The following is a 13,278-nucleotide window of genomic DNA, read 5'->3' as shown; positions in this document are numbered from 1 at the left end:
CCCCCCCCCGCCCGCTCTGCACATTTTGCATGTCTCTCTTATTTACCACACCTGATTCAGATCATCAGCTTGTTAGAAGAGAGCCCCATGCATGAACTGAGTTCCAAATGACAGTGTCCCTACACAGTGTTCATTGCTCCCTACTCCCTGAGCAAGGGGTCATGAGGACTGGAATTGAGAACCACTGATGTAAATAAGTCATTCTTATTTTCACGTTTCATGTGTATTTGCATGTTTAAAAAAATCATAGAAAAATAATACACTGATTTATCGGTGTCCATAAAGAGACCTTGTCATATAGCAATGCTGTCTTTTGTGTATTCCTATTTTCCTAGTAACTTACACTGTAGGAAGTCTTTCCTGCTCTCATATTCTGGGGTGGGAATGATCTGGATGCATGTCACTGTGGAAAACAACACACATGACACACAGTTTCAGTGTAAAGGAACTAGATAGATAGAATACCAATGAGTCTCCAGTACTTTACCTCTTCCAGAAAGTTTTTCAATCTCTTCTCTGCAGAAATCCTCCAGTTTCTGTCTCAGTTTAGCGACTGATTTTCCTACAACATCCAAAGAACTGTCAGTGATGCTGGGAACATCTGGAGATCCAGGAGGAACAGGGAGAGACGGGAAACTCTACACAGACACAAACAACTAGAGAATAAATTTAAGACAGAAATATTTCATAGAGAGTAAATGCTGCTCAAGTGTCAATAAAATCTGTAAAAGCTCTCAGTAATGAAAAGACTGATGGCCATGGTGTTACCTGGAGGAAATAGGTGTGATTATGTGTCTGTGAAAGCTGTTGTAGTTCAGCATCACTCCTCCTTAGTTGACCAATGTCCTGTGTTAGTCGCTTCATAAGTGCTTCAGCTCGACTCACTACAGTCTTTTCTCGATCTCTAATCATCTGTGTGACCTCAGAGCGTCTTCTCTCAATGGAGCTGATGAGTTCAGTAAAGATCCTCTCACTGTCCTCCACTGCTGTCTGTGCAGAGCGCTGTAGGACACACATTACAATCAGCTCTTACTGCTGCTCACACAGTCTGCTGTGCTTCAGTGGGACTGAAAATCACCCTCAATAACCAACTGAAGAAGAGTCTTAACTAAACCAGCGCTGCTGCTTCTCCTCAGAACTCACCTTGTGAGTTTTCACAGCCTTTTTCAGCTCCTGAAGCTTCTGCTCTCGCTCCTGGATTTGCTGCTGGAATTCTCTCCGTGTCTCGTCTAATTGTCTCTGTATAGGACAAAACAACAGCACATCACAGAAATATGAGGGAAATGTTTCTGAGTGACTCCTACCTTTGTGTTTTCATTGCAGGGTACTGGATAATCTTAACACTGTCTCTCAGTCTGTACCTGTTTTTCGGTCCTCTCTGCTGCAGCTGATACAGTCTCATGACTTTTGTGTTCATCCACCATGCAGGCCATGCATATACACTGCTTGTCAGTCTGGCAGTAAATGTCTAGCAGTTTTTCATGTTGATGGCAGATCATCTCCTGAAGTCGTCCAGTGGCATCTATTAGATCATGTCTCTTTCCTTTGAAGAGATTCTCATGTTGTTCAAGGTGATTTTGACAGAAAGAGTTCAGACACACCAGACAGGACTTGATGGCTTTGTTTTTTCTTTCAGTACAGACGTCACACTCCACATCTCCAGGTCCAGCAGGAACAGCAGTTTGGAGTTTACTCTTCTTCAGTTGCTCCACCACTTCAGCCAGCATGGTGCTTTTCTTTAAAACAGGTCTTGGTCTGAAGGTCTGTCTGCATTCAGGGCAGCTGTAGAATCGTATCTGATCCTCTTGATTCCAGTGGCCTGTAATGCAGCCCCTACAGTAACTGTGTCCACAGGGGATGGTCACTGGATCCTTCAGCAACTCCAGACACACTGGGCATCTGAACTGGTCATGAGAAAATCTGGCTTCAGCCATTTCACTGCATGCACAGAGACACAGTACAGCTAAGTGGCACTGAAGTTTCGTTTCCTCGAAGTGGAGAGTTGATGTCATTTCCTGATTCTGTGTTTGAGAGACGTGATCAAAACGGGTGTGTCTGTGAAGCGCCCTTTCATTCATACCACAAAGGTCCACTAGATAGCCGTCTCCTAAAGAAATACAGACGTAGTGAGCATGATATTGAACTTCAACACACAAACACCTCCAACTGTCCATGCATTTTACATTGACTACTTATATAAACTAATCGTTTTTAAGGAAGATAAATGTCTTCAGTTAATTGTCTGTGGAAAAATGCGACCAGTGGACTTATTTGATAAATGATTTCGATTTCTATCAACATCAGTGGGGCACAGAGCTCTAACGGATGTTAAAAAAAACGAAATGTCAAGAAAGAAAAATACATTTAAGATTCAAGACTTTAACATATTGAATAAATAATTACTATATCAAAACATTGGATGCCGGTTTTGTTAAATCTGGTAAGATCGAATCGTTTTTGTAGACATTTGATGTTCATTCGCGCCTCGGTTTATGCGAGTTTATTAATATTGGCTGCAGTAACTCCGCTCATGCAGTAGGTGGCAGTAATCAGCTCTCAGATGCTTTAATCAGCGAGCAACGATTCCAGTAAAGAAACACGGCACCGCTACTCTAGAGTTCAACATTTCTGCTGAAGTTTGACTAAACAAGCCTCTGCTGTTTTATTAACTGAGTTGTGTGAGATATTGTCTTTATTAAGAAGTAGTTTAGAAGATGTTCGTGGCGAAGAGCATCGCCGCGGATCATAAAGACCTGATTCACGATGTTTCTTATGACTTTCACGGTCGGAGGATGGCGACCTGCTCCAGTGATCAGAGCGTCAAGGCAAGAGAACACCGTCCACTGCACACTACTAACAGAGGCGGTGCCTATAAACCTGCACCGTTTATTGCGCACTACTAACAGAGGCGGTGCCTATAAACCTGCACCGTTTATTGCGCACTACTAACAGAGGCGGTGCCTATAAACCTGCACCGTTTATTGCGCACTACTAACAGAGGCGGTGCCTATAAACCTGCACCGTTTATTGCGCACTACTAACAGAGGCGGTGCCTATAAACCTGCACCGTTTATTGCGCACTACTAACAGAGGCGGTGCCTATAAACCTGCACCGTTTATTGCGCACTACTAACAGAGGCGGTGCCTATAAACCTGCACCGTTTATTGCGCACTACTAACAGAGGCGGTGCCTATAAACCTGCACCGTTTATTGCGCACTACTAACAGAGGCGGTGCCTATAAACCTGCACCGTTTATTGCGCACTACTAACAGAGGCGGTGCCTATAAACCTGCACCGTTTATTGCGCACTACTAACAGAGGCGGTGCCTATAAACCTGCACCGTTTATTGCGCACTACTAACAGAGGCGGTGCCTATAAACCTGCACCGTTTATTGCGCACTACTAACAGAGGCGGTGCCTATAAACCTGCACCGTTTATTGCGCACTACTAACAGAGGCGGTGCCTATAAACCTGCACCGTTTATTGCGCACTACTAACAGAGGCGGTGCCTATAAACCTGCACCGTTTATTGCGCACTACTAACAGAGGCGGTGCCTATAAACCTGCACCGTTTATTGCGCACTACTAACAGAGGCGGTGCCTATAAACCTGCACCGTTTATTGCGCACTACTAACAGAGGCGGTGCCTATAAACCTGCACCGTTTATTGCGCACTACTAACAGAGGCGGTGCCTATAAACCTGCACCGTTTATTGCGCACTACTAACAGAGGCGGTGCCTATAAACCTGCACCGTTTATTGCGCACTACTAACAGAGGCGGTGCCTATAAACCTGCACCGTTTATTGCGCACTACTAACAGAGGCGGTGCCTATAAACCTGCACCGTTTATTGCGCACTACTAACAGAGGCGGTGCCTATAAACCTGCACCGTTTATTGCGCACTACTAACAGAGGCGGTGCCTATAAACCTGCACCGTTTATTGCGCACTACTAACAGAGGCGGTGCCTATAAACCTGCACCGTTTATTGCGCACTACTAACAGAGGCGGTGCCTATAAACCTGCACCGTTTATTGCGCACTACTAACAGAGGCGGTGCCTATAAACCTGCACCGTTTATTGCGCACTACTAACAGAGGCGGTGCCTATAAACCTGCACCGTTTATTGCGCACTACTAACAGAGGCGGTGCCTATAAACCTGCACCGTTTATTGCGCACTACTAACAGAGGCGGTGCCTATAAACCTGCACCGTTTATTGCGCACTACTAACAGAGGCGGTGCCTATAAACCTGCACCGTTTATTGCGCACTACTAACAGAGGCGGTGCCTATAAACCTGCACCGTTTATTGCGCACTACTAACAGAGGCGGTGCCTATAAACCTGCACCGTTTATTGCGCACTACTAACAGAGGCGGTGCCTATAAACCTGCACCGTTTATTGCGCACTACTAACAGAGGCGGTGCCTATAAACCTGCACCGTTTATTGCGCACTACTAACAGAGGCGGTGCCTATAAACCTGCACCGTTTATTGCGCACTACTAACAGAGGCGGTGCCTATAAACCTGCACCGTTTATTGCGCACTACTAACAGAGGCGGTGCCTATAAACCTGCACCGTTTATTGCGCACTACTAACAGAGGCGGTGCCTATAAACCTGCACCGTTTATTGCGCACTACTAACAGAGGCGGTGCCTATAAACCTGCACCGTTTATTGCGCACTACTAACAGAGGCGGTGCCTATAAACCTGCACCGTTTATTGCGCACTACTAACAGAGGCGGTGCCTATAAACCTGCACCGTTTATTGCGCACTACTAACAGAGGCGGTGCCTATAAACCTGCACCGTTTATTGCGCACTACTAACAGAGGCGGTGCCTATAAACCTGCACCGTTTATTGCGCACTACTAACAGAGGCGGTGCCTATAAACCTGCACCGTTTATTGCGCACTACTAACAGAGGCGGTGCCTATAAACCTGCACCGTTTATTGCGCACTACTAACAGAGGCGGTGCCTATAAACCTGCACCGTTTATTGCGCACTACTAACAGAGGCGGTGCCTATAAACCTGCACCGTTTATTGCGCACTACTAACAGAGGCGGTGCCTATAAACCTGCACCGTTTATTGCGCACTACTAACAGAGGCGGTGCCTATAAACCTGCACCGTTTATTGCGCACTACTAACAGAGGCGGTGCCTATAAACCTGCACCGTTTATTGCGCACTACTAACAGAGGCGGTGCCTATAAACCTGCACCGTTTATTGCGCACTACTAACAGAGGCGGTGCCTATAAACCTGCACCGTTTATTGCGCACTACTAACAGAGGCGGTGCCTATAAACCTGCACCGTTTATTGCGCACTACTAACAGAGGCGGTGCCTATAAACCTGCACCGTTTATTGCGCACTACTAACAGAGGCGGTGCCTATAAACCTGCACCGTTTATTGCGCACTACTAACAGAGGCGGTGCCTATAAACCTGCACCGTTTATTGCGCACTACTAACAGAGGCGGTGCCTATAAACCTGCACCGTTTATTGCGCACTACTAACAGAGGCGGTGCCTATAAACCTGCACCGTTTATTGCGCACTACTAACAGAGGCGGTGCCTATAAACCTGCACCGTTTATTGCGCACTACTAACAGAGGCGGTGCCTATAAACCTGCACCGTTTATTGCGCACTACTAACAGAGGCGGTGCCTATAAACCTGCACCGTTTATTGCGCACTACTAACAGAGGCGGTGCCTATAAACCTGCACCGTTTATTGCGCACTACTAACAGAGGCGGTGCCTATAAACCTGCACCGTTTATTGCGCACTACTAACAGAGGCGGTGCCTATAAACCTGCACCGTTTATTGCGCACTACTAACAGAGGCGGTGCCTATAAACCTGCACCGTTTATTGCGCACTACTAACAGAGGCGGTGCCTATAAACCTGCACCGTTTATTGCGCACTACTAACAGAGGCGGTGCCTATAAACCTGCACCGTTTATTGCGCACTACTAACAGAGGCGGTGCCTATAAACCTGCACCGTTTATTGCGCACTACTAACAGAGGCGGTGCCTATAAACCTGCACCGTTTATTGCGCACTACTAACAGAGGCGGTGCCTATAAACCTGCACCGTTTATTGCGCACTACTAACAGAGGCGGTGCCTATAAACCTGCACCGTTTATTGCGCACTACTAACAGAGGCGGTGCCTATAAACCTGCACCGTTTATTGCGCACTACTAACAGAGGCGTGTCTATAAACCTGCACCGTCCACTGCACACTACTAACAGAGGCATGTCTATAAACCTGCACCATCCACTGCACACTGCTAACAGAGGCGGTGTCTATAAACCTGCACCGTCCACTGCACACTACTAACAGAGGCTGTGTCTATAAACCTGCACAGTGAACTCAGGTGCCGACATAGACACATTGAGAGTCCTGTGACACGGGTTATTAGGGCAGCTTACTAGGTTTTGAGACACAGCCAGAGACTTCAATTGGCAGAGACATTTTTATGAATGAAAGACGTTTTTTGTCCTATTTAAATCCGCTTCAAGCCCCAAATTACATGAAATTCAGTAGTTCATATAGGCTTTTGAGTCTTGAAGGTTTCATTCAGTGCAGCTTGTGGTTCTTTAGCTTATGTGCCTAATTGTTCCACAATTTAATGACAAACATTCTTGCTTTTCCCCCTTTTTAAACTGTTTTAGGTCTGGGACAAAGGTGACGACGGAGAATGGCATTGTACTGCTAGCTGGAAGGTATGAGTTATTTGTGTTATGTCAACCCTCTACATTGCGACTAAATCTTCACTCTGGGCGACTAAATGATGTGTAATATTAGCCAATGGCTAATAAATTCTCAGATTTTACTCGAGACAACTTACTTAGTTGAAGGCTAAGTATAAGTTTAGCTCAGATATATTTTCACTCACAGAACACTGACTGAGCGTTTCACTCTCCGTCAAGCGATCTGTGCTGCTTTTCAGTTCATCTGAATGGATGCGCAGCGCACCTGTGTTTGTGTATTTGGCGCACCGTAAACTCTAGTGTGAAGCGCACTGCTCGCCGTCGCTTTGTCTCACACACACGCAGAGAGAGAATTGAGGCGCTAGCTATGCGCGCTACATGTAAACGATATTCTTTGTTGTATTTTGCTGTAAAAATAACGGAGTTCCTTTGGAATTCTTCAGCTTTTAAGAACTACCGCTTTCTCCGCTAGTGGGCGGAACTAATGCGCAAACGGCAATCTCATTGGCTGGCGCTCACCTATTATCGTCCCTGTTTAGATTTCAGCAAATCAGTTCGAGCGAACGCACACAACCTGATTAATATTCATGAATCCAGTAGCTCATTAATCCTTGGTGCGTTTTATATTGTAGAATTCGTATCAGTATTATCTAATCAGTATTTTTGTTAGTTTTTCCCCAATTTTTTTTTTTTTTACAGAAACACTGAATGACCAAAAAAGCACCAGCACCAGTCTGAAGTTCATTTAAAATGACTAAACTCCATTTATACATGGTTATCAAGTTTTAATTCTAATTACAAAAGTTATATCATTAAATAACATTGATTATCATATTATAATGCTTGACTGACTGATGTTAAGAGTGTACTTTCAGATATTTATAAAACTGTGCCATTTCACAAACAAACAAATATATATATGTGTGTGTGTGTGTATGTGTTTGTTTATGCGTGTATGTATATGTATGTGTGTGTGTGTGCATGTTTATGTGGTTTGAGGACACAAATTTGTATTATAACATGGGTATGACATAGGTATTACAACGAGAAGGTGATTTATGAGGACATTTTCAGTGTCCCCGTAATTCAAAAGGCTTATAAATAATTCAGAATGAGTTTTTTTGGAAAATCTAAAAATGCAGAAAGTCTCCTGTGAGGGGTAGGTTTAGGGGTAGGGCAATAGAATATACGGTTTGTACAGTATAAAAACCATTACGCCTATGGAGAGTCCCCATAAACCATAAAAACAAACCTGTGTGTGTGTGTATATGTATGTATATATTTATCAGTGTGGCGAGTAAACAAAAAAATTTACTAGCCAATGGCAATTCAATTGCTAGGTGTTCGTAGAGGGCTGTATGTCACCTCCACCCCTAATCCTAACCCCACCCCCACACCTAATCCTAACCCACTTCCACACCTAATCCTAACCCCATCTCCACACCTAATCCTAACCCTAACCCACACCTAATCCCAACTATGTCCAGGCCAGTGTTGTGCCGAATTCTGCACCCCTGCCAGATTATGCACCCCCTCGTTGAAGTCGCTACCTAATTGCCTAATCCTAACCCTAACCCTAATCCTAACCCCACCCCCACACCTAATCCTAACCCCACCTCCACACCTAATCCTAATCCCAACCCCACACCTAATCCTAACCCCACCCCCACACCTAATCCTAACCCCACACGGGCGTGTTTTCTGATTATTATATATTGTTTCCTACTGCAACGTAAAAAAAATAATAATAAAAAATAACCACTAGTATAGCTGCAAAAGCAAATTAAAGTCCCCATGAAATCAAAATTAAAGTTTTTTGGGTGTTAGTATCACTATGTTAGTCTTAAGGTTATCTATAAGGCAGTGTGCGCCAAAACAGTGACAAAATTTGCATTTAGAAGATATAAACATTCAAAGCTTGCAGTTCGTCACTTCCGCCAAAACGGCTCAAAGATTTTTTTGACGTCACATCGTACTTCAGCGTCTCATCAAACTTTCTGTCCAATCAAATGCTCTCTAGAATTCAAAGCCCCGCCCCCTACACTATAAAGTAGATGCTGAAGCCGCGGCTGAAATCGGTCACTTGTCCACAGAGTTAGTATGTTCTGTACAGTGAATGGCACGTAGTGCACTATATAGGGGACAGGGAACGATTCAAACAGTGTAAATATGCTTTCCATTGAGGAAAAAAAGAAGTCTGGTTTGGCGCTGTGTCACGCTAACCACCGCACCGCACACACACTCTGCTCCGGTCCAGAGACACGATAGCACGGAGCGGATCACATGCGCGAGTCGGCGCAGACCACAAAATGTACCGGAGCTATTTGAATTCTACACAGAATGCTATATTTTATAGCAATATAGATGAGATTGTGGCTGGCATAGCCTGTCGAATGCGGCTTTACGGAGCTCAACGGCTCTGAACGGCTCTAGCCCAAGCTGTGATATAAACGAACGCTATTGGCTATTTTAAAAAGGGGCGGGGCTGCTTGATATGTCCCGCCCTGTCTTCCTGTTTCAGTTAAAATGATGTCAACACACAGAGGAACAATGCGTGTTTAAGCATTTACGGGGACCTTTAAGTGTATGTACAGGCCTGAAGTGGCCATGGGAAGATTTGGGAGAATTCCCGGTGAGCAGCTCGACAAACGTTGTTCAGGACATGGAAAGCACAAGTGTCTGTACTTCTTTTTCACTAAGAGACATAGAAATCTGTTCAAGCCATGCTCGTACAGCCGAAATCCCTATTCGTAGTCAGGGTGTAGTTTGAACAAGCTGGGTCCGGGTCCAGCACCTCCGAATTCCGATAACCTCATGTGGCGGATCCCCCTCCTCACACACCAATGAAAGATGTTCGTGTCAGGGTTATTATAGTTTTGCATTTAAATTCGTTTTTATTTTAATATCGCTTTCAATTTTTTTTTATTAGTTTCATTAATAATTTGGTTAATTTTAGTTTAGTTTTTATTTTGTGAACAGATTTATAGCCTATTTAGTTTTTATACAGTTTAGTTTCCATTTTAATTTTAGTTTTAGTAATTACATTTTACCAGAATGAACAGAACACTTCCAGAGCGCAGACCAAAGACATTTTAATTTAAGCTTATTGACGCAAACCTCTAGCGACACAAAATTAAAGCATGCTGAGATTGATTAGAAAATGATTATTTATTTGTTCAGGACAGGGAAAGCCCAATTCTCTGTTGTTCGTTTTCACTAAGAGACGTGCTCATACAGCCGAAATCCCTATTCGTAGTCAGGGTGTAATTTGAACAAGCTGGGTCAGGGTCCAGCACCTCCGAATTCCGATAACCTAATTTGGCGGAACCCCACCTCCTCCCACACCATTGAAAGATGTTCGTGTCAGGGTTATTATAGTTTTGCATTTAAATTCGTTTTTATTTTAATATCGCTTTCAATTTTTTTTTATTAGTTTCATTAATAATTTGGTTAATTTTAGTTTAGTTTTTATTTTGTGAACAGATTTATAGCCTATTTAGTTTTTATACAGTTTAGTTTCCATTTTAATTTTAGTTTTAGTAATTACATTTTACCAGAATGAACAGAACACTTCCAGAGCGCAGACCAAAGACATTTTAATTTAAGCTTATTGACGCAAACCTCTAGCGACACAAAATTAAAGCATGCTGAGATTGATTAGAAAATGATTATTTATTTTTGATTATTATTTTTAGTTAGGTGTTCAATAACTGCTGTTGGTTTGGTTTCGTTTTAGTTTTTCATTTATTTTGACATTTTTTTATTTTTCTTTCTTTCTCTACAACATATTTTACCGTTTAAACATGTATACAACATTTCTTACATTTAAACTCGTTTAACAAGCATTTTAGAAGTAAAAATTTAATTTTCATTTAATCGTCGCAAAAAGACTGATGTGGCTTGTTTAGGTGACTTGGTTTGCTTTGCATAAAATAAAGTGATTTACAGCAAAGAAACTGTTTTATAGATTAAATAAAACATACACAAACCTATATTTGACCAAAGAAATGCAAGTCGGCGGCACTGAGAACTACTCGCCTGAAAAGAATGCAAAATATCTGCGCTCATTACAAACACTGGGGTGTTGCGACTCTCCTGTCCCAGGAGTTGGGTTACGCAAAAACTACCCAAACACGAAAAAATTTTGCAATAAAATAACCATGATTTTTAGAGTATATGTGCATACTATAAAAGCAACTGATGCAAGCTGGTAATCACTTAAGTGGGTCCACTAAATGATTGCACGAATGCTCCATTACCTCTCCATCCTCTGATCACTTGCCGGATCCGTCACCCCACTTTATTCCGGGACCTCGCAATTTACAAATTAAACACTGTTCGTAGTGTTATAAATGATAAAGGCTAAATATCTAGGCTACCAGGCTAAAAAAACAAAACACAGTTTTGGTATGTACGTGTTTGATCAAACACAACTGAACCAACTTATTAGGATCTGAAGGAACACTTGATCATTACAGACAGGTGTGTTTGATCAGGGTTGGAACTGAATTCTGCAGGTAGGTAGATCTCCAGGAACAGGGTTGGGCACCCCTGGATTACACCATACACTTGGTCCACCTGTGTCTCCCCCACGCTTTCTTTCACAGTAGGCTATAATCTTACCTTTCAGAAGCGCGTGTCAGGCTTTGAAACTCATCAGACATCACCAGTAGCAAAAGTCATTCATGTCCGGATAGTTTTATTCATACCTCTCCATCCTCTGATCACTTGCCGGATCCGTCACCCCACTTTATTCCGGGACCTCGCAATTTACAAATTAAACACTGTTCGTAGTGTTATAAATGATAAAGGCTAAATATCTAGGCTACCAGGCTAAAAAAACAAAACACAGTTTTGGTATGTACGTGTTTGATCAAACACAACTGAACCAACTTATTAGGATCTGAAGGAACACTTGATCATTACAGACAGGTGTGTTTGATCAGGGTTGGAACTGAATTCTGCAGGTAGGTAGATCTCCAGGAACAGGGTTGGGCATTACACCATACACTTGGTCCACCTGTGTCTCCCCCACGCTTTCTCTCACAGTAGGCTATAATCTTACCTTTCAGAAGCGCGTGTCGGGCTTTAAAACTCATCAGACATCACCAGTAGCAAAAGTCATTCATGTCCGGATAGTTTTATTCATTTTGATGACATTTATGGACGTACATGAGGGTGTTTTGCATGTGATATTGATGCCGCTCAGGTGGGGCACGGCTCGGGAGCGACATTACTATGAAGCTAAGTTAATTTAGAGTTAGAATAACTAAGGGGTGATAACTTGTTGATATGAGTACAATAATTCAAAAGAATGCCCAAAAGATAAACTGAAATCTCTGTCCTTTTTGCCGCCCTGACTGTGCTGCTGCCCTAGGCGGCTGCCTAGTTCACCTAAATGTACCCGCCGGCCCTGGTTATGTTCTTTGGGTGTAACTCTCTATTTAAACCTAAAATGCTAAATTCAAGATGTGGGGTACAATAGGTGCATTTACGTTTAGATTATTTTGGTAATTTATATTTTGTGTGCATATGACCATATTAAAAATGTAACTAAATGTTGAAATGATTAGTTAGTTTAACCAAATACACCTTAATGGAGGGAAAAAATTAGCTGTTTTTGACTGATTTCTGAGTTGTGTCTGTCTGTTGTAGACTCACAGTGGATCGGTGTGGAGGGTGACATGGGCGCACCCTGAGTTTGGGCAGGTGTTGGCGTCTTGCTCCTTCGACCGCACTGCAGCTGTATGGGAGGAGATCGTCGGAGAATCCAATGACAAACAACGGGGACAAAGTCACTGGGTATGTACAATTGTACATTTTTTGTTACTGTTTTACTGTTGTCATGAAACTGGAATTTCTAACTTCTACACAATACCTTGAAAAATAGTGCTAATATATTTTTATATCGTAGGGAAAAATTGCTACAACATAAAAGGGATAAAATTTGAACAGTATCTATATTATAATTTTTTTTTACCCTAATCAGACTAATTTCTTATCAACTGAAAATCTGCTGCTTCATAGCTCTGAGTGGGATTGTTTAACAGTAATCATTATATATTATATATAATATATATTATTATTACTATTATTGTTGTTGTTATTATTAAAGGGGTCATATGATGCTATTTTAAAGATCATTATTTTGTGTATTTGGTGTAACAGAATATGTTGACATGCTTTAATGTTCAAAAAGCACATTGTTTTTCAAATACTGTACATTATTGTAGGTCCTCTATGCCCCGCCTCTCTCAAACACATTTTCTACAAAGTCCCTCCTTCTGACAAGCGCAGTCTGCTCTGATTGGCCAGCTGACCCAGTGCATTGTGATTGGCCGAACACCGCAAGCACGCGTCGGAAATGTAACGCCCCTTACCATAATCACCAGCTTCATCTTTCAAAATAAATGTAAAGACAGTTAATAATGTTGTTAGTTTTACCATCAGTTCAAGTCCGAAAGGGCAACAGAGTCGCGTGACAGACACAGTGATGATGCAGTACACAAGCCGCGGTTAAGACAGCTGACGTGCTATGATTTCTGACAGGCAG

At 42.7% G+C, this 13,278-nt stretch overlaps 2 protein-coding genes across 3 annotated transcripts in view; one reads left to right on the top strand and one right to left on the bottom strand.

Moving 5' to 3' along the window:
• LOC107552311 (tripartite motif-containing protein 16-like) overlaps positions 1–1,978 on the bottom strand; it is a 10,379-nt gene extending 8,401 nt beyond the window's left edge. Inside the window, exons 1-5 of the mRNA XM_016234169.1 lie at positions 1,362–1,978; positions 1,144–1,239; positions 769–1,002; positions 488–638; positions 344–403 (exon numbers count right to left, since the gene is read on the bottom strand). Coding sequence (XP_016089655.1) covers positions 344–403; positions 488–638; positions 769–1,002; positions 1,144–1,239; positions 1,362–1,934 — 1,114 coding nt within the window. The 5' untranslated portion in view covers positions 1,935–1,978. The remainder of the gene's footprint in view (positions 1–343; positions 404–487; positions 639–768; positions 1,003–1,143; positions 1,240–1,361) is intronic.
• Positions 1,979–2,527: 549 nt separating this feature from the next.
• seh1l (SEH1-like (S. cerevisiae)) overlaps positions 2,528–13,278 on the top strand; it is a 19,969-nt gene continuing 9,218 nt past the window's right edge. For both annotated transcript variants that reach the window (XM_016234170.1, XM_016234171.1), the window contains exons 1-3: positions 2,528–2,825; positions 6,687–6,737; positions 12,381–12,527. In XM_016234170.1, coding sequence (XP_016089656.1) covers positions 2,715–2,825; positions 6,687–6,737; positions 12,381–12,527 — 309 coding nt within the window. In that variant the 5' untranslated portion in view covers positions 2,528–2,714. The remainder of the gene's footprint in view (positions 2,826–6,686; positions 6,738–12,380; positions 12,528–13,278) is intronic.

The sequence above is a fragment of the Sinocyclocheilus grahami genome, unplaced genomic scaffold (genome assembly GCF_001515645.1).
Source record: "Sinocyclocheilus grahami isolate Dianchi unplaced genomic scaffold, SAMN03320097.WGS_v1.1 scaffold446.1, whole genome shotgun sequence".
NCBI lineage: Eukaryota > Metazoa > Chordata > Actinopteri > Cypriniformes > Cyprinidae > Sinocyclocheilus > Sinocyclocheilus grahami.
Note: the sequence above shows the minus strand (reverse complement) of the source record. Positions and strands in the feature narration are given on the sequence as shown.